This window comes from Mesitornis unicolor, unplaced genomic scaffold (assembly GCF_000695765.1).
Source record: "Mesitornis unicolor isolate BGI_N332 unplaced genomic scaffold, ASM69576v1 scaffold18875, whole genome shotgun sequence".
In the NCBI taxonomy this organism is placed as follows: Eukaryota; Metazoa; Chordata; class Aves; order Mesitornithiformes; family Mesitornithidae; genus Mesitornis; species Mesitornis unicolor.
In genome coordinates, this window is record NW_010185166.1 from 7,161 (window position 1) to 34,224 (window position 27,064).

The 27,064-nt window shown below is 38.6% G+C and overlaps 1 protein-coding gene across 1 annotated transcript in view; it reads left to right on the top strand.

Annotated features, from left to right (window-relative positions):
• Positions 1–109: 109 nt before the first annotated feature.
• CFAP58 (cilia and flagella associated protein 58) overlaps positions 110–27,064 on the top strand; it is a 60,415-nt gene continuing 33,460 nt past the window's right edge. Inside the window, exons 1-10 of the mRNA XM_010184760.1 lie at positions 110–118; positions 1,929–2,210; positions 7,213–7,361; positions 9,147–9,303; positions 12,708–12,902; positions 15,130–15,267; positions 17,403–17,562; positions 20,144–20,226; positions 21,382–21,573; positions 25,909–26,070. Of these exons, the coding sequence (XP_010183062.1) occupies positions 110–118; positions 1,929–2,210; positions 7,213–7,361; positions 9,147–9,303; positions 12,708–12,902; positions 15,130–15,267; positions 17,403–17,562; positions 20,144–20,226; positions 21,382–21,573; positions 25,909–26,070 (1,527 nt within the window). The remainder of the gene's footprint in view (positions 119–1,928; positions 2,211–7,212; positions 7,362–9,146; positions 9,304–12,707; positions 12,903–15,129; positions 15,268–17,402; positions 17,563–20,143; positions 20,227–21,381; positions 21,574–25,908; positions 26,071–27,064) is intronic.

Sequence of the window (27,064 nt, forward strand, 5' to 3'; positions counted from 1 at the left end):
GCTACGGATACGACGCGGCGGCCGCACGGCCACGGCCTGACGCCGCCACAGCCCCGGCATCAGCACCGACCCCCGCCCCGGCCCTTCCCGACCCCGGCCCGCCGACGACATGACTGAGGTGAGCGCCTCCAGATTCCCCGCCTGTCTGTTGGACAGCGCGAACGCTGTACCTCAGAATAAGCCCAGTCATCTGTATATAATCTGTATCTATATACCATGTTGATGCGTCAAGTTACTTCTGTGAGCAGAGTTCAGTTAGATCCTCAGTTGAAAGTATGAGCAATTAGGCTCCTTGTACATAGGCAGTAATAACACTTAAATTTCAGGAACATCTGCTACTTTTAAGATCATGGGTATGAGTCACCCCCCACCTTCCCCGTCACCCCCCAGCCCAGTATGCCATTGTTGCACTTCTTTTAACTCAATTTATGATCGCAAACATAAATGAGATCAAAACTGAAGGTTTGATGTTGGAGAGGAGGATGAAATAAGAAGAAACCTAAATTCTTTACCACAAGCGCCAGAGCAAGTTTGAGGGGGTTGCATACCAAAGTTTGGCTGTGCTGTGTAGACCGCCCTTCCACAATGACAGCAGCATGAGTTTTAATAGTCAAGTTGCCTTTGCTATTTTCACATTAAAGTTTTGGACACAGAAAAAAATCTAAAATCAGAGCCTTGCCAAGGAGAGGGGATTTGGAGCCTGCCTCAGTGTGTCGTGTGGCCTGATCTTTCTTTCAAGTTGCAAGGGTCTGGTTTTTTTCCTTTTAATTACAAGTTTTCCAGGTAGTGTGAAGTTATGTACTCCTCCGTCCCCCAAAAAGCCAATGACACAAATGAAATGTGTTGTTTTGCTCTCAGAATTGTCCTTTCTTTTAGAGTTTTGGAAATTCTTGCCTTTAAACTGTGTTCAAATCGTGAGTAGAGGCCTGAACCATTTCTGAGATAGCAATCCATTGGTTTTGGGAGGGAGATACGAGGGCAGATTTCTAAGGCTGTGAGAGCTGTGCATCTCATTGCCTCTCCTCTGTGAGGGTAACTCACCATACATCCATGACTGGTGCTAACAGGAGTGCTGTTTTCCTATCCAAGTGAGTCTACCTCTGAGATGTGATTTTAAGGCTATTACCTACACTTTGGAGTGCAGTGTAGAGATGTTCCAGTCAGTTTTGAGCAAGCTTGAGTAATGGCAGCAATGTGCCTGTGACAGTGTGGAGCAGCCCGTGGGGCTGATTCACCTTGGTGCTTGGCTGATCAAGCTAACTTCCAAGAAATGGCCATACTGCCTCCAGTTGGTACAACTGTGTTTTGTTGAAGACTATAATGAAGGCTTATTTTAAGCTGTTTTGAAAAATATTGGTGGAAGTTGGTTTGTAGCAACCAAGCTGGCAAATTCTGGCATCAGAACTGAGCTAAAACGTCGCCCGTGATGAAAGGTTTAACAGTAACATTTCCTGCAGAGGAAGGATTGGCTTGCACTGGCATTACTAGAGCTTTTACATGCTTATCTGCAAGTCATTTGGTGGCACTATCTGCATAGAAAGCATGAACTAATCAAACTTTAGAGTGTAGAGAACTGGGAAGAATTGAGGCTAAAATACTGGGCTTCCTGAATAGTTGATATATTATTTAATCACTATCACAATGATGATATTTTATAGGTCTCTCTTTAAAGTAGTTGTGGTACTCAATTACAGAAACTCGAACTGTTAAAGCACAAGTTATTTCAGTAAAATCAGGGGAGATTTGTTTGAAAAATAGCCTGCAATGTGCATATCATATGCTAGCAAGAGAACTGTTATTTCAGAAAATTTTGTCATTATTTCTTAGTAGCTCTTACACACGTAATATATTGCTTTTTTATATTCTGGGGTCATAAATGGGATGTTGAATTCCTCCTGTTTCTTGATCATCTATCTCATTTCATTCAGGAAAACTCTGGCAAACCATATCTAGAAGAAAGTGCTTTTGAAGCACAGGAAAAAGACTTCCAAGAAGTCATCGATCTACTTAAGGGAGATAAACCTCTGGAAAAATTCCGAGTAGAATATGAGAATCTCCATGCTGTTATGAAGAAATCTCATGAAAATGAAAGGCGTCTCAGGGAGAAGTGCAGGAAGCTGAATGCTGAACTTGTGGTGAATTCATGTAAACTAGCTACGCTCACAAAACTCTCTACAGATGATAAGGAAACTATATCATCACTGAAGGCGGTAAAGTTTTGAATAGAATTAAATATGATCTGCAAATTGTTAATGAAAAACATGGTAATAAGAAAAGCATCTAAAACACCACTTTGTTTTATGTAGAGAACTAGTCAGAGGGATAACTACAGAGCTGGCCTCTCCAGTTCTTTAACCTCTGCTTTGCTACCAGTCGCTTTGTTTCTTTAGCCTGATATTTTACTAGTCCTAGTCAAATTCTGTGTTTATTTGCATTAAACCAACTCCATCAGCTTTCAAGTACTCACCGATAGTTTCTGTTTAATCTTTTCCTCTGTAAAATAGCACATTTCTTACTTAGTATACAGTTTTTGAGACTGGATTCATTAATATTTTTGAAGTGCTGCTTGGATGTTAACTATTGCCAGAACATAAAAAATCTACTTACTTACTGGAATATGGATTATAGACCAGGGAAGTGTCATCAGCTCATATAAATAAATGTTTCACAGTGTTTTTGAAAAGGAATCCTATACAGCATTTCAATGTAATTTTACCAATTTGATGTGTTCTTTGTCATTATTGATTTTGTCAAATCAAAGTGCTTATCTCACTGAAAGGAGTCAATGTTTTTAGCCTTACAGTGAGGTTTGACTGCTAAAAACCTGAAGCTGCCGAATGATCAGAAGTCTGTATTTTGAACTTTTTCCTTCTGATGGTTTAAAAGCTTAGGCTGTGGAACCTAGACAGGCTTTAATTTAGCATTTAGTTGAGAAACCTCCATGCCTTACAATAAAGTGTTTTGTTCCAGTAAAACAAATTCATAGTAACAATCTGGAGTGATCTATGAGCACTACAGAAATAGAAGTTCTTTGAAATGAAGTTTCTTGTCCTTAGAATTAGGAAGAAAATACACTCAGAGTAAATATAAATAGCAGTGCTGTCATCCTATGGCTGCAGCTTGCAAGCCCACGGTACTGTTCAAAGCATCCTTAAAGAGGAGGAAAATCTTTTTCTCTGCTGCTAATCAAAACCTGGTAGGTGGGTGTCAGGAACTGCAATGATCTTTATAATTTTCTTTCTGCTATTACATGGTAATAATACTCTGAGTGTGAACAGCAGCAGAGGCAATCCTTCAAGATGCTCCCAAGGCTTTGTCTTGGTAATGTCATAAACTGAGGAGTGGAAGAGTAGGAAAAATAAGAGCCTTTCCAATTTCAGCAGCTAATTTGAAGCTCAGGCAAGGTATGGCTTAACAATACCACCTGGTATTGAACCAGCTAAGAGGTTACGTAGGGAGAAAGCTGCTTGACATTATGATCCTATTACAAATGACGTGCAATGCACAACATGTGACATTTCAATTCTAGTCATGTGCTGTGGGCCTAGTAAACAGCACTGATACTTTTTCAGTTTGGTTATGAGATTTAGTCTTTCCTTTAAATGTTCAGGAATTATTTGGATATTGTTTAAAATGTTCATGTCCTGTTTGGGGGTTTTGTTTTGTATACCCTTCATATTTCATGTTATTAGGGAAGTTCTGTTACAGCTGTAGTATTTTGCTACAATGTTACTAATATTCAAAAAATCAGTTTTGCAAATGCCCAAGGGAAAAGTCGAGGAAAGTTCAAGTGCTAAAATAGCAATATTCTTAAGCGCTAAATTAAACCAACAATCTGTTCCACTGTTTCATTATTTACAAAAGATAGGAGAATCCTGGTGGGGCTGTTCCTGTAAAAATGGTATGGTTGCTTCAGATTAAGACCTTGAATCTTGGTGACTTGATGAGTCATCAGGGTAAAACGTATACAGCCTTCCTTTTCTAGGTCATTGTTTCATACACAAATAAAAGTTGCAGAAGCCAAATTTTTCTCCATATGAAGCCTTGTTGTAATCCGTAGGATTTGTTTAGGGGCAGGGTTTAACTACAGAGATCAGTGGCTGATAGGACTCGGGTCAATAACAATCAATAGCTATTGGCTCTCTGAGGGTTGTTCAGTGCTCTGTTTTTAGTTTTAATAAACTGGACATAATAGTCTGCTATTTACAGTCCTATCGAAGGAGCAAAGTGCCAAGATGAACACCAAGGGAATGCAGTTCTCTTTTTCATTGATAAGGATACTGATCCACAAGGCTGCACTGGAAGAACCTTGCAAGGGGAATTTATAGAAGTTTGTACTGCCCTGCTAGGAATTACCAAGTTTTTAATTTCCAGGAGTATCAATCCAGTATACTAAGAAAGTATTTCAGTACTTCTCAGTTTCTGAGTAGTTAAACTGATGTGATCTTTTGGGGTATTTAATGAAAATAAAGTAAGGCAGTCACACTTTATGAATTCTGCTTCACAATTTCCAGATTTCCAGTACTTCTCCAAAAATTTTTGAATTATTCTAACTGCAAACATCTGGTGTACTTCCATCTTTAATTATACAAGAGACTGTAATGTATGTGACCTACCTAACTATGTACTGCCGTGGCCCAGTCGACATACCCTGCATTATTTCAGTTCCCTTCTCCACTGAGTAATAGTGTGAATATTTTTTCAGTGAAGGCTTCCACCATCAACAGTTTCCTCTTCTTTGCTTTTGAATTTAAGGGAAGCAACCTGTTGATCCCCTATTCAAAGTAAAAGACGCAGCCAAGAAGCAACTACAATGAAGGCTGGTTTTACTGATGCTGAAGTCTGTAGGAAATTCTTATTTAGATTTTGCTTATTAATGGAGACGTCATCTGCCAGCCTTATTGATGAAAATTGGTTTTATTAGTACAAATTCAAAAAAAGATAAAGTTCAAAAAGCACAGCTTAGGGTGACCTGAAATCACTGCTTATATGAATGACCTCTTCGACTTCAGGGCATCACATTTGCAAATACCCACCGGAACTAAATACTCACTGAGGCCAGTAAGACCTCTCAGAGGACATATAGACTTTATTTACCAGTTTTATCCACCAAAACTCCAATCATAATGATTTAATTCACCAATTTTAATCACAGTCTAATCAGCCGCAGGAAGCTTTGATTTAAGTAATTAGCTTTAATCTTGTTTTCCATTTGCATTTTTCTAGAGAAAGGTTAGTTGCCTCTTATTGGTTGGCAAATCTGAAGCATGTTTATTTACAGCTATATTTTATGTTTTTCTGTCGGTTAAGATGATACACTATGTCTTCGTACTATTATTTCAGCCTATCATGCATTTATTTAAATTTCATAATTGAGCACTTTTATGTATGATAATAATCAATGAAAAATTTATTATTTACTAGATGATACTTGAAACTTTATGTGTCATCATTGCTGCATTTGAATGGAACTTAGAACTCAAAATGCATAAAATGTAACAGCTGACTTTAATATTAAAAACTTCTTAAATATGCTTGATGCATAAGTGCAAAGCACGTTTTTCAAACTAAATTTTGAACAAAGTAGTTTATTAAGTAATGAAAATACTGTTTGTAGGTAGTGAATTTAATTGACTATAATCTCCTTCAGAATTTCTGAACAAGTAAAGCCCACTGTTTAACTCTTTATTAGTTGGCTGGGGGAAAAAAAAAAGAAGAGCAAACATTCTTGATCTTTAAGCTCCAGATGGTTTCTCAAATTTGGATGTGCTGAACTGGTTGAATAAATAAAATGAACATGCATTCCCTCTCCAGTTTGAAGAGGTGACAGATGTTACATTTTGTGTTAGCTTTTCAGCAAATTCTGGTAGCCTATTACTTCTGCTAGTTTGATAGCTTGAATTTTTAATTTAGGCAGTAAACAGATAAGTACCACATTTATTTGATTTAAAACAGTTCAATATATATATTAACGATGTACCATAATACAGGTGTTATCATTTTAATTTTAGTGTTAAATAGGCTTTTTGTTTTAGAACCAGAGATGTTAATTTCAATAAAGAATTGCTATAAGCAATCTGATATAAATTAAACTATTTGATACTCTTCATTGTGAAATGTTTTTAATTTCTTTTCCTGCCCCATTTTCGTATGATGCAAGTAAGAGTTGACAGGGATATTATGGCCTCATGTAATGATGCTTCTGTTTGGCTTTGCTTGGGAAGACCTCAGAGTTAATGTAGAGTTGCACAGTCACACTTGGAGGCTAAATCTGTACAAGTCCGTCAAGTCCAGAACTCCACCAGGGGGCAGCTGAGAAAAGAGCATGAAGGAGAGGACTTCACGCTGTGATTTGCAGCTCAGGGACTTCTTGGGTCGAAAGTAGTGTCTTCATTATTTAGTGAGTCATTGGGAACTTTTCTTCCAATCCAGTCCCTTTCTCAACCTATGCATTTTTTTAGCACAGGATTCCAGAAATGGTAGGAGCTTGTTTTGAACCTAGCAAGAAATAAACCTGCTGTGTGATTCTTAGGGTTCTGATTCAAGGGAGAGAGATGCAGAGGAAGTTAAAAAAAACAAGTGAACCCTCTTCCCCTATAATGTTTGTGGATATCAAACCCTGGGCTTGTGAGAGGTACATGAGTCTGTCATTCAAGAAATTCCATGAGCTGAAATTTGACATGAGAACTGTGGCTTGTCTAAATATACAGTTAAAATAAAAATATACTAGGTCCTCATGGATGAAAATGAACAAAGAGGGAGAAAAGCCCAGAGTAACATCTTTTTCTATTCCAAATCAAGTTGGATGTTCCCTGTTGGAACAGCTGAAAAGATTTCTACAGATGTGAGTGAGCTAAGTAGATGGTACCTTTGTGGGCACTGAATTTTCAGTACATTTTTAGATATTAGTGGGACTCACATGACCAAAACCTCATAAGGTGACATTTGATAATGTTCAGATCTATGTGTTAAAGATAATGTATTAGAGCTTTTGTGGTGTAAATTGATATAGCCTGAATGGCTCAAAATGTTTTCTATGCCCTTGTCCAAAAGAAAAGACAACTGACATAGAAAACTGTTGTGAATCTAAGCATGAAAAGGCATGAAAACCTATTTTGTTAATGAAACAAAATGTAAAGCAATTAATTTTTAATTTGTTGTTCATTTTCAACCCAATTTAATTCATGTAATTGTTTTCCATTTTGTTCCTAGGAGTTTGGAAAGACCCGTGAATTGCTAAACACAGCCTATGAAAAGGAATGGAAAGCAAGGGAAACGATTAAATCACTGCAGAAGGACATTGCGCACCTCACAGATTCAGTGCAGAAGAGATCTGAACTATCCCAGGGACAGGAGCACAAGTAAGTTTTCCCCAGGGTGGGGGAAAGCCTTATCTGATTTTCTGTCATTCAACACCTTATTTAGCCATTTAGACACTACAAAGAAACTGGAACACAGAGTTCTTTTCTGCCTTTTACTTTTGTCATGAGTGCACATTTATTGGTCTATTTGTTTATGCAGTGAGCAAGTACAGAATCAGAACCTGAGTTCATTCAGCATTGGATTAAACTGAGAGATCAAATAAAAATCAATATTATGCCCTTTCTCTGTATCTGTCATATTGTTTTATCTGACTCGCATTTCAACATACACTGTCTTTGAGAATAGGATCCTGTCAACATTTTTACATATTATGGCAGCAGGGTCAAAGTGGATAAGTCAAGGAAGCAGGAGACTTGATTTTTCTTCTGTTCTGAGCTCTGTTATAAGGCATTATGACTGTCTGTATTCTTGTTTGTATTTCATATTTATACTTTTTCAAGACTATGGCATTTTTTTACTGAACACTTACGCAGCTGCTGGCATAGTGGGACCTAGTCTCAGGTGGAGCCTCTAGCTGCTACAGTATGCAAATAATGATCCTCAGGAGCTGCTCAAAAGCCCTCTGAAAGCTGAGGTTTGTAATATCAGGTCTTCAAACTGTGCTTATGCTGTAAGTATAAACTCAAATATGAGATTAAGTATATTTTCCCTATGACCTGTGCACTTTATATGGAGGTTTCTGATGGTTGGCCCAGCTAACTCTGTCTTCAAATTTTCACACTGTGTAAGGTATTTATATTATGCATTCGGGATATGTATGGGACATGCTCATCTCCCCATGCACTGCATATCCAGGCTGCATAAACAAGGCTTGTGTCTGCGAGCAAGACCTTTAGTGTGCTCAAACATTTCCCCTCCAAGGAATGTGCCAGCACATAAACCACATGGATACATGAGAAATCCATTGCTTCACCTTTTGGCCCTGAAATGTTCTGGACCTGTGTAACAGGTTTTTTGGATCTTAAAGCCTGGTCATTAAGCCTTCCCCTAGTATAACTCTCTCTATAGGCAGCTTTCTGTGGCTGCTTTTTGCATTTTCCTGCAAGAGCCTGGAGCTGTTAATTTGCCAAGACCTCACTCTGTGTCATTTCCATCTGCTGCCCAGGCTGCTGAGACCTGCCTGTTTACAATTTCTTCTTAAATTTCCCTGTGTTTTGCCCTCCAGTTCCATGTGTAAATACACTATTGAGTAACAAGGCCATGGGACAAGACAACTCCTTTGAGTCCCCTACAGGGCTGAAAACCCTATAGTCTTTTGGAACTGTGAGGCTATTTTTTAAGGTTGAGCTTGAATGCACATTGCTTGGACTTTCAGACTGTAAAAGTGTCCAGGCAGGGAGTCTGTTTTATTCTTACATTAGATGACTGTAAGGCGTAACCCAGTTAGGTGCCCAGTGAGGTAAGCTGCAGAGAGACTGGTTACAGCAGTGTAACATTTTTGGTCCTGCAATGGTTGGAGAAGAAGGAATTTTGTTCCCTGTTACCTTTTTGGGTAAGTGAAGGCTTCTTCAGCCCCATGAGGAGGTGATATAAAAAGAAACAGTGATTTTTTTGGCCTAGGTTAGATTTTAAAGCTGCCTATGTTGACGGTGACTGTGATCACAGTAGACAGAGATTGACCAGCAGAGCCTTAATCCAAGGGGAGTTTAATATGAAACAAATAACTTTTAAACTGCTGTTTCTCACACAAGATCTTGCTCTGTCATAGATGAAGAACAGAGAGGGCCTGTGACACTGCTTGACTATTATTTCTTTGCTTCCAGTATCCAGAATTTGCTAAATCTTAAAGAAGAGCTAACAAAGGAGCAAGACCAACTCCTGTCAGAGATCGTGAATTTACGTCAAAGTCTAACTCAAGCCACACAAGATAAGCAGGATGGAGAGAGGGCAAAAAACGAGGCAGATCAATCTGTTATGCAGGTCTGTACAGATCACCAGGTGGTGATTTTAGACTTTGTCCTGAACTTTTCTCCACTCTTGCAATTGATCTCCATTGACTAGTATGCTACTACCTGTTCTTCCACATCTCAAACTTTTTCAGGAGTGCTCAGAAGGAAGTCTGCTGTGAATTATTTTTATATTTTTCTCTACTTCTAGGCTATGTCCTTTACGAAGTGTATTGTCACATACCATCTGTTTCCATAGCTTCCCAATACCCTGAATAAGGCTGAGGTTCTGTTGCCTGAATCACAGTTACCTTTCATGCTGGAGATGTGTTTCTTTTTCTGTGTTGTAAATCCTTGTGCCTCCAAAGAACCACTTAAAACGTAGACCTGGAATGGAGATCCTAGGTCTCTTGCTGTTGGCAGTGGTTGTTGTATAGTGCCATACCATCATTTTTAAGAATGTATCAAATTCTGACTTAAAAGCTAATTTGGCTGTTTTCTCCCCTGCTCTGGAAGTTTTTCCAGACCCTCACTTTTCCAATGGTTAGAGACCTCCTACTTTCTTCTTTACACTGATTCCTGCTTACTGTTTTTCAGCTTAAATATTTTTTCACATCACCAGTGTCTGTAGAGAGCAGTCATATTCCATCTCAGCTTTCCTTTTCTTGTCTCCTCTAAGTTAGGTTCCCTGTTTTTCTGACCATCTGAGCATACAGTTCTTCTTTGCTATCAATATGTATAACTTCATTTAAATGTGTATAGCAGCTACAGGTACAGAGAACTGAGGATCAATAGGCTACCCACTGGATGGAGAGAAGGAAAAGGATGGAAGATGGGATACAGAACTTTGATACATCAAAATATTAGAACATAATAATGAGGAATAAAAGAATTTAAAACTGAATATAAATAGTGACAAGACAACAGGAGAAAGGAAAAGCAGAAAAAAACACTTAAAGAACAGAGAAGAGATGGAAGCACTATTTAGCTTACAGTTTTTTATTAATCACAAATGTGAAAGTAGTGATCAGCCTAGGTTTCATGCACAGAACTCATTTCTGTTTCTAAAGCAGATGGTTGGGAATGTATTACAAGAGATTATAAATCTTTGCTTTTCTGACAGCATTGTGGGCATGGGAGAAAAGAGAGAGGATCGAAACTCCCGTCAAAACTCCTTGAATCTTGCCAGCCTTAATCTCTTGATACTCACTTCATCAGCCCTTACATTTATGGAATTGTTATAGCATTTGTAACCACCTCCCATTCTCCCAGTATGAAATTATTCTCCACTTCAGACTGCTTAAATAACAATGTCTTTTTGAAGATCCTGTTGAAGACCCAGTCAGATCATTTGTGGGATCAGAGGGAGAGGAATCTTTAAGTGAAGAACATCTTTCAATGCTGGTCCCTGGCTGAATGGAATATTTCCATATGGATTATCCCCCTTTGTCTCCTTTCTGCTGATTCTGCTCCATCACATTTTTTTGGAGGGGAGAGAGCAGAATTCACAAGACAGTCTATTAAATATGAGAGAAAACTCCTCTTTCAAAGTTCCCGCAGAGGAACTTTAAGAGCAGAAACACTGAGAGCAGCTGTGAAAATGAACACTGATCTGACATCTCTTTCCTTTACTATCAGTGTAATAAGAGTTTCTGCAGGTGAGAGAGAAACATCAAAATAAAAACCCTTGCAATACAACATAAAGTCCAAATTCATTTTAGTGCTGCATTCAGAAAGTGCCACCTTACAAGTAACTTACAGTTGAAAATACATTTGTGCTGCTGCATCTCCAGGGGAATGCTTTTATGTCTGAACTGTATCAGACCCTTCTGTGTGGGTGAACTGACTGATACTTAAAATTTGTCATCAATAAACAGGTTCCCTCATGCAGGATTTTTTGTTCCATTAGAGAATGTGTTTACTTCTGAGAAGATCTGGCATATTCCATGTAATTGCAGGTACAGTAGTGCCATGGTTTAACCAGCACATGGTTTAGGCAGCTAAGCACCATGCAGCCACTTGCTCACTCCCCTCCCTTCCTGGCAGGGTGGGGGAGAGAATCGGAGGAGAAAGGTCGGATCACTTATGGATAGAGATAAAAACAGTTTAATGATTGAAATAAACTAAAATTTAATAATAATAACAGCAACAATAACAACAACAACAATAACAATGTAATAATAATAGGAACAACAATAATAAATCACATAAAGTTATACTCAGCTCATACAGAAGTTGGGAGTCATGCATTCCCAAAACCACTGCAAACCAACAGCTCCAGTGAAATCAGGGGAGTAGGAGGCCTTGTGAATGGAATGACTGACAAAACCCTCTGGGGGTAGTGACTATCAATCAAAGAGAGCCGTCCCCAACAAACTCCCCAATTTATAGTGAGAGTTATGTCTGTGGTATAGAGTGTTTTCTCTTAGCCTGTCCCGGCTGTTTCCCCTCCCGACTTCTTGTGGAGAAGAAACTGAGAGGACAGGTGCAGACAAAAATGGAAAAAAATGTCAGTCCTCGACTTAATGTAAGAACCACTTGGTAAGAACGAGAGAGGTTCTCGTCCCCCTCTACTCTGCCCTGGTGAGACCGCATCTGGAATATTGCGTCCAGTTCTGGGCCCCTCAGTTCAAGAAGGACAGGGAACTGCTGGAGAGAGTCCAGCGCAGGGCTACAAAGATGATCAAGGGAGTGGAGCATCTCCCTTATGAGGAGCGGCTGAGGGAGCTGGATCTCTTTAGTTTGCAGAAGAGGAGACTGAGGGGAGACCTCATTCATGTTTATAAATATTTAAAGGGTGAGTGTCACGAGGATGGAGCCAGGCTCTTCTTGGTGACAAACAATGATAGGACAAGGGGTAATGGGCACAAGCTGGAACACAGGAGGTTCCACTTAAATTTGAGAAGAAACTTCTTCTCAGTGGGGGTGACAGATCAGTGGAACAGGCTGCCCAGAGAGGTTGTGGAGTCTCCTTCTCTGGAGACATTCAAAACCCGCCTGGACGCCTTCCTGTGTAACCTCATCTAGGTGTTCCTGCTCCGGCAGGGGGATTGGACTGGATGCTTTTCCAATCCCTAACGTTCTGTGATTCTGTGATTCTGTAACCGAAACACCAGTGTGTTATCATACCATTCTCAATGCAAATTCGAAACAAAGTCTCATAGTAGCTACTATGAAGAAAATTAACTCTGTCCCAGCTAAAATTGAAACAGTGTCTTACCGGGTTGTTTTCACTTATACAAACTCTGCTATCTGCTCAGAAATGCAGCTTTCCTGAACAGAAAATTGATTCTATGATTCTATCTCAGTGAAACCAAGACAAATAGTACAGTAACTGTTGTTTTCCAAATCAAGCGTAGTAGAAGGAGAGGTGAGAGGCCTTGTTTTCCTGAATAAAAGGCAGCATAACTTAAACTTTTATCTTTTGTATTATTCTAGCTTCAGCAAGAAATCCAGCTGCAACAGAATGAGGTATCACGAGAGACTCGAAAGAAGGAAAGAATGGAGAAGGAGCTGAAAAATCTGCTAACTGAAATGAATAACAAGCAAGCTGAGATCAAGAATCTACAGCAACATATAGAGAAGAATAAAGAGGAACAACTGTTAATGAAACTCCATATAATAGAGCAGAAGGTAGGGCACACGGCACACTGTATTCATCTGGTCTAAGATTAGGGTCAGATGTCAAAATAAGAAGAAAATTAATTTTCCTGAAGGGAGAGGCAGGGAGATTGTTATAAGTAAATACATTTTAATAAATATTTATTTTTATATAAATATTACTTTACTAGTAAATAAATACGTAAAACTTGCTGACAGATTTCAGATAGATTTCCTCACATAAATCGGTAGTGGATCGCAATTATATTGTTAGAGATCATCTTGAAAAGATCACAGCAAATAAGACAAAGTCTGTGAAGAGAATGGATGATCTAATGGTAGTAACAGGAGACTGCCAGGTTGGACTTCTGATGTGTATTGCCAGTTTTGCCACTGATTCACTATAGTGGTATTTGAAAAATCATTTTATGTTTGACCCCCTTCTTTCTTCTCTGTCACAGTAATTTTTACCTACCTCTCAAGCTTGTGGAAGAGTTTCTGTGAAAGGGCAGAGAACTGTCTTCATAAACCTTTTTGATTGATTTTCCCCATTCTGTTTCTAAAAACTTTATCTGGAAATGTCCTAACATAGTGTTCTGCAAATGTTTGAGTTTTCAGGTTTTCAGCCCATTTCCCCTGACTTTGTGAAACTCTCAAAGAAGCAATTTCAGTAAATGGCAGGGGAGATCTCATCACTGTAAAATAGTCCTACCTCAAGGGAAACTTCTTTGGGAGTTGTGTGTATCTTGCAAATTTATTGCTTTTATGGCTTTTTCTTCCCTTCAGGTCCCTGAATTTGTGAAGGTAGAGGTCTGTGACAATTTTTTGTCAACATAGAGCCTTAGTAAAATACTTCACATAAAGAGATACAGAGAAGACTTGATTATTTCTCTGAATATCACTGATTTGATGCAGCTTTTGAGGGCAACTCCATGATCTGCCAAGACAATCACATTGTTTTTAAATAGGATATCTACAATTCCTGGTTCTGTTCCATTCTTCCTCCTCCTTTGTATAGTCCCTTTCAACCTTTCTAAGTGCAGATTTTAGGAGCATTCAATTGTCCAAATTATCCTGGAAACCAATAGTTCACATAAAGTGCTGTGCCTGGGCTAATTAACCAGACTACTGCACTGTCTTTGTTGCCTATACTGGTCTGAAGGTGTCTGTGGAGGCACTGCATTGTCTTTTGCAAAAAGTCTGTCCAAAACACAGGCTGTCCAACTGTGCAAGAGTCAGAGTAGAGATCTGCAACAGAAGGTGACTCATCTATTGCAGTATCACTGGGTTATTGTTTCTCAAATGAATTTTAGTTGGCTGTGATGTGTGCTCTTATTACACTGAAATTTCTGATAAAATATCCTTGCTTCCCTGACAGTGAAGATGGTTTGATACAGCTACTATAGGCTTCATGCCACTTATATCCAAGTCTCAATAAAGAATCACCTGAAACACAGTGCTATCCTGACAGATGCAACACAATAAAATTGTTTTCACATTGTCTCTGTTTCTACATGTCTTCAGAAGGGTGAGGTTCCACTTCTCTTCCTTTAATGTTTGTTGAGGGCTTAGTACATACGTACTGAGTTCGTCAGTTTACCACACATTAAGGCTTGAAGTGAAAAATATGATGATCGTTCTTTCCTCACTTATGGAGTAATGTCTGTTAGGGGAAGCCCCATCAAGCAGAAGGAAAGACTGGCAGCTCCAGTATTGAAGTATATGTTCTCCATAGAAACCATGAAACTGCTGTTACGAGCTTTTGACTGAAGACAAATTAGAGAGGAAAATGGTTGTGTCCTGGTCTCAGCAAACCATGTACCCAGAGAAATGGTATAAACATATTAATGTAGGATTTGCTTGCTAAGAAACAGAGCTCCCCTGCCCTCTGCTGATTGAAGTAATTTGAATCTCAAACTCATTTTCAGTAATTGTATGTAGCAAGTTGTTGTGTTACGTGATGCTTGCCAAATGCCTAACAAGCAGTGAAATGTTTATCTACCACCTGCAAGAGAGACCACTAAGCTCCCGGAAAAAAGATGACACTAGCTGTGTTACTAGAAATTATAATTTCCCCTAGTCAATATGAACATGTATCATATTTCACATTAGAAATTTCATCAGCAATGAAGAGTGGTATTTAAGCAGACAATAATCTGTAACAGCTTTCGTCTCCTGGGGAGATGGAGGGTTCTGTCTTCATGTATATGTAGATATTGTAATGAGATTAAAAAGAATTAATGGGATTGTTCTTTAACAGATCTTGAATGGAAAGACTGGTGAGGAACTTGAGGAAGTTCAGAAGAGAAATGATAACCTCATACAAGAGAGAAAGCAGCACAATGTGATGCTTAAAGAGATGATGCGGGCTATCCAGCAGGAGACAGCAGACCTGAAAGTAAGTATCAGAAGGTGCATGCATCCTATCAGCTATATCACTCTGACAGCAGTCCTACCACTTGGGACAATGATGACCTCAGTTCTTGTATTGATAGTTCCCTATGTGTAGTTTTGGGGGAAATCTGAGGAGTTTTTAGGAACAGATCTGGCTGGTGCTGGATGCCATTCTTTCTGTGACAGTAACATGGTACAGTCTCCAACCCTATCACCTGAGTGTAGCAGCTGTCCTGCTGGAGGAGCTGTTTCTAAAAGCACATAAATCAAAACGATCAAAACATTGTGTTCATAAAGGATGCATGGTACTTCTGAGAAGCATAAAGTCTCTTTTCAATTGTGAGATCTTCAGATAAAAGCAACTACTTTCTTTCTTACTGTGATTAACATAATCAGAATGTTGCCAACATCCACTGAAAAATGTTAATAAATTAAAATGACAGTCTACTGGATAGCTTCCACTCAAGGTGGTTGCTTCCAACACTAAAATTTTCCCTCCACAATGTTGGTTGAGGTTGTTAAATGTAAGTAACCAAGATGGTGTTTACTTTCTGATCCAAATGGTTTTCTTGCCTGACTTCACATTGTTTAACAGTTCTTTTATACCACTTAGAATCAGGTGAGTTTCAGTTGGAGAAGGATTAAATTATTCATGCCTATGCTTTTTAGGGTACTTTGAGAGCATTTGTGGTAAAGGGTAATATGTAAGTGTTAGATGTTATTACTCTGTCTACTGTATGTTGATTTTTGTACCATCATTGGGGTTAAAACACTAAACATTAGAAAATTCAGGTAGAAAATCATTATTTTATCAATGTTTAGTCAAGTGTAACCAATTCACCTAAATAAAAATGTTGTTTGCCAATAGAGAGCTTTTTTTTTTTAAATGGGAAATGTTAGTCAGAATGATAAAAACTAAGCCCCTGACAGATTAAAAGCTCAGGTTGTACCTAATATAACACAGAAGATTCTGATTTGGATCCTTAATAGGCCATATGGTGGAGCTTGTTTTCTGTTGTATTTTGTTAGGCTGGCTGGAGGACATTTTTCTTACCTATTTGAGAAAAAAATTACTATATTTTCCAGTTTATCTGATTTGATCATTACCTCTAGCAATACCATCATTGCTTAAAACTTTACAAACAGTGTGTTCGAAAGTAACTTACATTTGAGGCTCTAGAGGTCCCACGGACCTCTGGGAACAAAAAAAAAATAAAAGATACTGCCCAGTTAGTAATTATGCCAATTGCTAAAGCTTCTAAGTCCCAGTCATGGTCTGAGATGCCCTTTTTCTAGGCACTATGCTTGCAGTTTCATCCTGTGGTGTGGTGTGTTTCAACACTATGGTGTTGGGCAACCCAGACTGTGAAAGTATTCGTAAATCTCTGAAGGTTATTGTCAGTAAGAATTGAGGAGATTCACATCCCCCCAGAGGATACTCACATAGCAGGATTCACCATCTTACAGGATCAGCATCTGTAAGTGGAACACTGTAATCTGTGATGGCTGTAAAAACCTAGCAGGGGCACTGAACTATATTGGGAAGTTGTATTTGCTTTTTAAAAGGAAAGAGACAAATTTCCATTGTGATTATTGGTTGTCTTTCCTGGTAATCAGTTCCTTAATTTTTATGCAGCGTTTTGATAATTTTTTTCCTCTGATTGTATAGCAAATGAGAAGAACTCTACATTATGCTTTTTCTTTAAAGCCATAGGTTATAAAAGAGATGGGGATAGCAGATACCTGCTATTAGGGACATGCAGCCAGACCACACTACAGATGTCTTTCTTGTCACAATCACTGTCCCTAATACTTCAAAGGAAATTAGAGCTGCTTGTGTTTTATCTGCAGGACTAATTGGGTAGTGCTATGTGAGGTTTGCAGCTGGGGATTCTTTATTGATCCTCTTCAGCCCTAAAGCATAAGATTTTATCATTTTCCTTGCCCTAGCTGGCTTTGTTTAAATTATTTTTAGTATTTTTCAATTAGCTAATTATCTTTTCTCAGGTGACCCACAGCACTTATAACAGCACTTATATCTTTGCTAGGAAAACTGCATGGAATAAGTATACACCAAGTACAGAGGCTTTTTCTTTCTATGGATACTTTCTCTCCCCTTTCCTTGTTGCTGTTCTGTAGGTCAGACGTAAAGAAGTGGCTCAGATACGCCTTGAAATGTCAAAGCTGAACAAAATAAGACATGTTCTCCAGAATAAGATGCGTGTTGCAGAGGAGCAAAAAGTTGAGGCAGAACATGAGAGAACCAACCTAAAAAATAAAATATCTGGACTGGAGAGAGGTAGGTGCCTAACTGATGAATGGATCTGTCTTTTGATTTGTAATTTATTCATTCAGGGCACATCTTCCCATTACTATCATTCTCCTTTAGTGTCTAGCATGAGACTCTGTAAGTGACAGGTGGAATCTACAGCAGCATTTTGAAAATCTTGTAGAGTGTTCTGGTTTACAGGGACAGAATTTTAGAGTCAGTTTTCTGTTGAGGAAAACTGCGATTTTGTAAGGACTACAACACTCTTATTTCATGGGAACAAAGTTCTAAAACTTTGTCAAAGGTTTCAGCTAATGTTGGTGTGTGATGCTCAAGGTCTTCAGCAGTCTTGAGATAAACAGGTGCAGCAGCTAGGGTCAGCAGAAACCCAGGGGAGTTGACCGCAGTCTGACTCTAGGCTGACCAATTAGCACTATCCATACCATAAACCTCGCATGTACTATCAATTGAGGAGTTTGCTGGGAACAGCCCCCTTCTCCCCTCTTCCTTGGCTGATATCTTGAGAGGGACTTGTCTAGCATCCTACCCCTGAGGCCTACTCCACCACAATATAGGCTGAGTATAACTCTGTGTATTTTATATTCTGTTATTAATATTATTTTATTAAATACATTTCTATTTCAACTCATGAATCTCCTTTCTTTTTCCTGACCCCCCCCTCCCCAGGTGGGGAGGAGGCATCAAGTGATTGAGCAGCTGTATAAGCCGTGACATAGGGCTGCAGAATTTTCATGATGTACCATACATGGAGTGAAAACACAACAGACATAGCTGAACTTTGTGGTGTGCCAATTTGTGCCACGTCACATAGAGTCATCCCCAATGCACCTTCACTGCTCCTGCACTGACCTGTGAGAGAGAAGCAGTCTCAGAGCTTACTGAAATCTGTAGGTTTAGACATACTTTTTTTTCCTGCTTTGATTCTGTTGGATAGTTATAGCCTGGAAATGTGCAAGCGAGCTGATAAACTTAATTCTGGTATGTTTAGGACTTCAGTGGTCAGCATTGATACTAGAGCTGTCCAAAATTGACTTTGTCTTGCTATCAGATCTAGAAAACTTCAAGAGGGAACGTGCAACATTTTGCCAAATGGAAATTTTAGAAGAAAATGCCTTGGGTCTGGCAAAATATTTTGTTTAATTTAAAAAAAAACAACTTTTTTTAGCATTTACAACTGGTTTGGTTTTTGGTTTTTGGTGGTTTTGTCTTGTTTTGTTTGGTTTGGTTTGGGTTTTTGTTTGGTTTTTTGTGTTTTGGTTGGGTTTTTGTTTGTTTGGTTTGGGTTTTTTTAGTTTAAAATACAAATAAATTTCAAAATAAAAAATGCTTTGAAATAAAATTAGACAAGTTTTTTTAAAATTATTTACAGAAAAAAGCAGTTCTATAACTTTTTTTGTTGTTGCTAAAATTGTGTTATAAAGTTGGCAAAACATTTGAGTTGATGAGACTTCATTTTCTGGGGCAGAAAAAACCCCTTGCTAGAAACCTTGTCTAGTTCAAGTTAATATATACTGGCATAAATGCCTCTCCCTGCTCTCCCTGGTTTCTAGTTTATGTCCTGAAGAGACAGTATGTATCAGATATGAATCCTCACATATAACTGTATTCATGGAAAGTTGTGACTGTTTTTCATGCATCTCTGTGAGGGTAGAAGAGCTTTCCCACAAGTGTTTTGCTGGTACTGCTTAAGGTCATGCTCTGTACTAGAAAGGAGAGAGGAACTCTCTTATGAGGAGCGGCTGAGGGAACTGGGGTTGTTTAGCCTGGAGAAGAGAAGGCTGAGGGGAGACCTCATCACCACCTACAACTACCTCAAGGGAGGTTGTGGAGAGGTGGGTGCTGGTCTCTTCTCCCAGGTGATGGAGGATAGAACAAGGGGAAATGGCACCAAGCTGTGCCAAGGGAGGTTCAGGTTAGAGATAAGGAGGAAGTTCTTTACTGAGAGGGTTGTCAGAGGCTGGAACAGGCTGCCCAGGGAGGTGGTGGAGTCACCATCCCTGGATGTATTTAAGGAGCGGGTAGATGAGGTACTTAAGGATATGGTTTAGGGGGTAGATAGGAACGGTTGGACGTGATGATCTCAGAGGTCTTTTCCAACCGAGCGATTCTGTGATCCTGTGATCCTGTGAACTCAGGAAATTCAGTTCTGTACTGGAATGCCTGAGAAGACCTACTGATAGATAACCTGTCTTTCTGCATTATTTGACATATCATAGCACTCCAGTGTACTGCATTTCCTGAGTTGCAGTAATTAGTATATCAGATTTTAATTAATTTTAAAATATAGTGGAAACACATTTCTTCAGTTTTTAATATCTTTTTAGTAGTATATGTCCAGTGTTAATCTTGACCCACAGTAAGTAGTTTTAACTCCACTGAAGTCAGTGGAATTTCATGGCTTCAAAGGAGAACTGGATTTCACATAGAGGGATTAGAATAATTCTGATAGTTCCTGAGAAACCTGATCACAGCCAATTGAACTGTTGATGTAAGGTTAAGGCTTTTTAAAAAGTTCCCTAAGTTGTTTCTGCATTTCTAGCAGCTGTACAGTTTGAACCTAGGATTTATTCTCTTTCCTCCTTTTCTCTAGAGTTGCAGGCTGCCGAAAAGCAGGCGGAGATTGACAAGAAAGCTATAGAGGAGCTTCTGAGGGAAAGGGATATAATAAGCATGGTGAGCTTGCATTGGTGATACTGATAAACAGATCTCATGAGAATGAAATGTCTGTAGTTTAAATGCTCACAATGACACAGAAATGTTGTAGAATAACATTAAGTAAAGCATTTGGATTTCCTAAAGCAGATGCTTACACTACTTCTGTGCACTGTAAATGGTGTTAGTACCCATAAACACACAAAAGATATCCAAGTTTTAACATATGAACTGTCAGGGAGTTAAAAAAATGCAACGTGTGTTCACCTTTATTGCAAACCTGTTATTTGTTATCCAAAGAGTTCATTACATCTGTGCTTTTACACTCTGTAACATAAAGTTTAATATTAATCTAGGCAAACCAAGTCTTTGGTAGTAAAAGTACAAACCAAAATGTTGATACATCACATAGAAGCTTGGTAGGCTGTGTTAAGACTAATCCTTACTTTTAGGTCCATTTCTCATACTGATCATTTGCCATCTGCCCAAGATTCTCATACTGCAGGATAGCATCTCCTGTTTATGGGCATTCCTGAAGTGTAATCTAGTAAATTCAATGCTAAAAGATTATTTCTGAGGTGCTTTAGTTGGTATAGATTCACTGTCCTGTGTCTTGACTCTTGCAGAGGCTCAGATTTGGCAGGTAACAAACACCTGTTTTGTATAGGGAAATAAATTTCCAAGTCAGACCAGAAGGCTGATTTTGTAAAGATGGTATCTTGGTGTTTTCTGTTTAATCCTTATGCATAATTTTAATCATGCTTGGTTAATTTACAGTTTGAACTTGCTATTTAGGACATAAGACGGAAGGATATTTTGTTTTATTCTTTATTTTACTGGCTATTGACATGATTTACAATCTAAATGCCTTAAAGCTGGTAAGATTTTTCCAGATGTTAGTTAGATCCACTTGTAAACAATCCTAACTGTTTTTGTAATGCAAACACTAGTGTTTTAACTACAAATCAGAAAGAGCACTATTTAGCAGATCTGTTAGAGATTTATTTTTTATTTTTAAATCAGATTTGAGGCTCAAGTATTTCAACTGAACAAATTAGATGAGGGGTAATCCCATAGGGAAGTCCATAATGCACTTAAGACAATTGCATGTTTGTGTCATAGTGATGGCAGCGTTGTCTTTTCAGCTCATGAGCCACTATTTTGTGTTCCCTGTAGAATTTGGTGAAGGCTACCGGTGCCACTCAGAAGCAGATAAATTTGGTGAAGCTCCATGAACGGGCAAAGAAGAAATTGGAACAAGAAATCCAAAATTATAAGAAAGAAGCTCAGAAACAAAGGAAGTTTATTTACCAGTTGGAGAAGGAGAGAGATTATTTCATCAGTGAAACCGATGACCTCAAACAGAAGGTAGGAACAGCTTTTTGTGCAACTGGTTATTTCCTGTCTTGCTCTCAAAACTGTAAAGATGATGTTGATTTCCTAACATACCAGTGGGAGGAAGCCTAGATCAGTGGTCTGCACACAGTTTACAAAGATTTCTTCTTGTCAGTGCATGCTGCATGCTGCTGTTTTAGGTCTCTCTGAGGGGACCTCATCAATGAGTGTGTATTCTATGACAGTCTTAGACTACAGCCATGTATTTCTCTTATTCAGTGATCATTTGGGAAATTAAACTAGGACTGGAGTTCAGACCAAGGCCTCTGACTTCTTACTCCGGAATCCCACAATCTAAACTCTCATATGCAGTTGGAAATTACTCTTTGGTTGTTCTGCTTTATCTGCAACGGACCTTATCTTGCATACACTTGGTATCTTCAGCTTGAGGCCAGTGAGAGTTGACAGTGCTCTATATCTTTGTAAGAGACATCATTTTGAAGGATTACTCCCAGTATGTGAAAACATCTGGAAAGGTTCAAGCTAGTCTGCAAAACAGAAGTTTTCTGGGAACTGCTGCAGAGAAATGCTGTATACACTTTGTGTTGCCTGCTGCCCATTATTATGTACAACTTTATTCCTGATGGTATACTCGGGAACATAGTTGTAACATGTTCCATTAATTGCTGAAGATCACATTGAAGGGGCCTCCAAGAAGCTCATTGATATTCTGGGATTAGCTTTCAAGCTGTTTCAACCCACAAGTTATTTGCTATCTTTTCATTTTAAAATTATCCTTTCTAACTTCATGTGACTAGGGGCTTTTAAATCATTTTTTGAATGGTATATTTTCCCTTGCCTGGAATACCTTTTGTCATTTCCTTGGAATAATATTGCATAAAAGTGAGATTTGTCTTTGTTGCAAAGTCATATTTTGCATCCTTCCTTCATAGTGCCTTTCTAACATTATAGACATGAGTTAAGAACATTGTAAACTAGGGCCAGGAGGTAATTCATAATACTCAGAACTACAAGGCTCTTGCTTTCAATTCTGATTAAGGTTGCTCACAATATTTTGAGGGTGAAAATGACAAATGTTTGCTTGTTTACTTCTTCTTTTTTTCCCCTGCCACTTCAGGTGCAAATTTGCTGTCACTTCTTATAAGGCAGAGCCTCAGTAAATGGGCTATGACACTTGAGCTGTTTGTATAATGATGCCTTCCTTGTGATTGCAAGTTTCTGAAGGACTTGCACACTTCCATGGTTCACTAAAGAGGCAATTCCTGACTCAGCTTGCAGGTGAAGAGCAGCAGGAGCAGTTCTGAGCACAGTAGTATGTGAGACAATAGTCTTGTCCCTGCAGAGGTTCCCAACATGAGATTACTCATTGTTTGGAAGGATAAGACAGTGCAAAACACAGGGTAGAAGGAGGACAGGATTGTTATATCCACTAGGTAATATTTAGGTTCACTGTTTGACCTTTGCAGATGGATAACTTGGGAAACTGTGGCAAAACTGCAGGAGCCATTTTACAGCTGGTGGGGCTACTGATGGGCAGTAGTCATCTGGCCAGTCAATGGTTCTTCATCACCTTTTACCACCAAGCTGGCTCTGAAGGAGCTCCCTGCAGACCTTCTGAATTGTGTAAGAGCTGGTAAAGAGTCAGACCCATGTCATCCGAAGATTTCTTGGAACTCCTGCAAGGCAGAGCAAGCCAAGCTGGCTCTGAAAGCTGTCTGGTTATTTACAGCAGGACAGAATCTATAGAGTTGCAGAATTCCTCTTTCAAAATCATCATTTACTACTAAGTAACTGGCAAACAGACTCAGAAAAGCTATATCCACAACAGTAAAATATTTTAGTGGTGAGAATTCATGCTAGACTTACTCTTCTAATTACTGGCCTGGCCAACAGTTCTTTTGTACCATTTTTAAGCCAGTGGCACTTGTTGATTAGTCTTACTTCTAGATTAGCCAGCACAAATGAGAAAAAAACCTGGCTCTTTGCTCTTTGTTGCGTAGCCTGTATTACTGAGCTACAAATATTAGTAGAATATTTCTTTTTTTAATTGAAATTCCTAGATTAAGAAATCATAGTTTCCCTGTGGAAGGCTTGGGTTGCTGAAAAGGAAGCAGTGAAGTATACCCTTCAGTCTCACCTGAAGTGTTCCCTGTCTGTGCCTTACAAGAGGTCACAAATACAGACTCCAATATGTTGGGGTTTTTTTCACCATTTACAGTGTTACGTTTACAATTTAACAACATATCCAGGAAAATTAAAAAACATATTTCCTTTTTAAAATTCTCATAATCTTTTGGAAAGTCTAATGCTTAGCAGGCATATCATTAAGACCCTGGCAACACTTCTTGGAGTAGTTAGATAAAGGTAAGCAAATAAGGATGGCACCATTACTGAGATCTTGAGTAGGTGCACTGAACTAAACAGCTAACCAACAGTAGATGATAGTTAAGTGTACAGATACAATACTTGTGAAGGTGCAGAAGAAAACTATGAATATCTAATACTTTCTGCTTACCTTTGGCTCCTCATTGCCAAATCTGAGAGGTGTAGTGTGCTGTCAGCTAAATCAGAATTGAGAATGCTCAGCCTCCCACAGTGCTCTTTTGGGAAACAGTGCATGCATCTTTTCTGTATGTATAAAGAATTATTTGGGTTTAATCATTCCTGAAAAAGCAGAGTCAGCCTCCAGCCTGTGAGCACAACTCAGAAAACCTAGTCCACAAGCTTATTGCACTCATATTGTATCAAAAGAAAGACTTACAAATGCAGTGACCTACATTCAAATCTTGCTCCAGCCTATGATCACCATAGTGCAGATAGAAAACATGCTGTATTGATTTCTTCTCCCTGCCATTACTATTGGCAGGTTGTTTTAACAGAAAAGGAAAAGCCAAGAGTAAGTTATAAACTGGGACTGTGTTTTTGTATTGCACTCTAAGCAGTTCCTGGGATCCTATGCAGTCAGCTACAAGTGTGCTGGAATTGTATTCCTGCAGCTGTAATAAAATGATCTATATTTAGCTAACCCCTATCTTCAAAGTTGGTTGTAGGTACCTGGTAGAATGGTCAGTTAATTAAGCTCCTACCCCATAGTTAGACCTCACAAGGGTTTACTACTAAGCAAGGGACAACATTGTCGATAGCAAACTTTGGAGTTATTGACTATTTGATGTAAACATTTTTTTATTCTTCTGCTTTGACATATGAACATAAATCTTAGCTCAAACTGCTACCTTCAGAAACAGTCAAGAGAACTGGGTATGAAATGCAGTTTTAAATAGACTTCTCTTCTGGATTTTGTCCCTGCGATTCCTCAGCTTTTTCTTTAATGCTTCGTCTTTTTCCCAGCTTTAAGAGTGGCATTGTTTTCTCCCCGGGGCAGTGAACCTGAAAAATTATGTTCTTGAAAGGTGCCCTCCTTATTTTTCTTTTTATTTCTTTCAGCCTTCTTTCTTTGTATTGTTGGATTCTGTTTGAATTCTGCTTGTTTGTGCTCCTCAGTTTTCAACTTTGTACAGCAGGAGGAAGGTTCTTACATTTAAAAGAAAATAATTAGAAAACCCAGCATAATGATTAGCAACTATTTATAGTCTTGCTCCTTTAACATAGTCATTCTTATGTATTTTTATGGTGGTAACTGTTTAATAAAGGTGTCTATAAAATTTTGTATTTTTGTTTATTGATACTACCTGGGATCATCTTCTTTCTACACTCTACAGTACTCCATTCTCTTTATGTAATCTTCACATCAGTAGTTCTAATCCTTCACAGAAGCAAATAATAGTGAATACCTATTTATTTAGATCAAGTGTAAGTTAATTAATTGACTTCCTTATTCTTGTAATTGTAGACCAACAGTTTGTGATCATATGTTTCTTAAGGAAAAGTTGGGTTGTTAAGATATAGGAGTACATGCAGGGCTTTGTGGCAAAACAGATGTGTTTTTATTCATCTTATCATACAGCTGACATCCAAAATGACATACAAAGTCTGACTTTGCTCTATAAATTACCTAAGGCTATCCTTGATGAAAGCTGTTTGTTGATTTTCTTGGACCCGCTTAGTGACAATACTTTCAGTAACTTGTTTTTAAATTAAATATTTGCACATCTGTAAGTTTTAGTCTTGAAAAAACCTCGGTATCAGATTAAAATAAATTGTTCTCCCACATAAGCAATCGAGAAAGGTTGAACTTGTACTTGGGCTGAGATGATTTTTATCTGTAGCTAAAACTACTTATCACAGGGATTTGAACTTATCATCTACAAAAAAATCACAAACTTGTCCCCAGCCTTATAATCTTGTGATGATGGTTTAATTGTGTTCACTTCCTTCTTTCTGCTCCAGGTCCTCCATAACCTGAAAGATCGTGAAATACAGGAAATGCAGATCTCTGGCTATATGAAGCAAATAGAAGAGTCTGAGATTAAATTGAAACAGGAACAAAGGCGCTGTGAAGCTATGGAAGCAGAGAAGAGGTTGTGCAGTAAAAATCTGATTGAAGCTAAGGTAGAAGGACACATTTTAACTTGTGCTTCTCTCTCTTCTCTTGTTGTTTTTTTTCTGATCTAATTTTAATTTGTTAAAAGGAAAGCTCACTGGGTAAATGGCAGAGGTGGTTTCTTCGTTCCTGTGTGTTCTGGGGAAATTAATGTCTTAGGTCCCTGATAATTTATCTGGAGAGAAACTTTTTCCTTTCCATCCTGGCTCTGCTCTGTTCTGTCCCTTTAGGCGTTGCCTGTATGTATGGGAAATAAGGTATAAGGGGAATAATACTGCCTCCTTAGCCCTGAACACATATGTACATTACTGTGAATTATGATTTAGGAAGCAGAGGGAACGCTTTCCCAGCTGTAGTGGAATTTTCTGACAGAACTCAACACTTCCACCTCCCTTGTACCTTTCAGGGAGTGTCATTTTCCTCAGATAATGATTCTCTCCATTCATATCTCTTCCTTGGGGATCTCACTAATGATATTAGAGGAAAAGAACAAATCACTTAAGGATACATTCTCTTATTCTGGTAAAGATCTAAAATACTACACAAATCCTATTGCAGTTGGCAGAGATTGGGACCTCGGATAGTTTTGATTTACAACCCTGGGTTGTTTCAGAATAAGGATTTATAGCATAAACATGTATAGTAGATTACAAATCTATGCTCTGGTTTGAATAGGTGGGTGCTGTGCTTGAGAAGCTGGTGGGATTGAACTGTCCAAGTTCCTATGTGGGAAGCTTTACCTGACCTTTGACTGCCTCTCATCAGTGGACGTGGTGTTGGGATTCTCACTGCACCCAAACAATCTCTTAGCAGAAATAAAGGCGAAAAATGTCAACGACTTAAAAAAAATAATTAAAATATACAACATAAATTTGCATATTTAGAAAGAGCTGGCAGCTATATGCTGAGTTACAAAATGAAGCAATGAACTCATCAGCCTTTTCAGGTTTTGAATGTTATATGGTGGTATCCACAAAGCTCTCTGTGGTTCCAGTTGTTAGA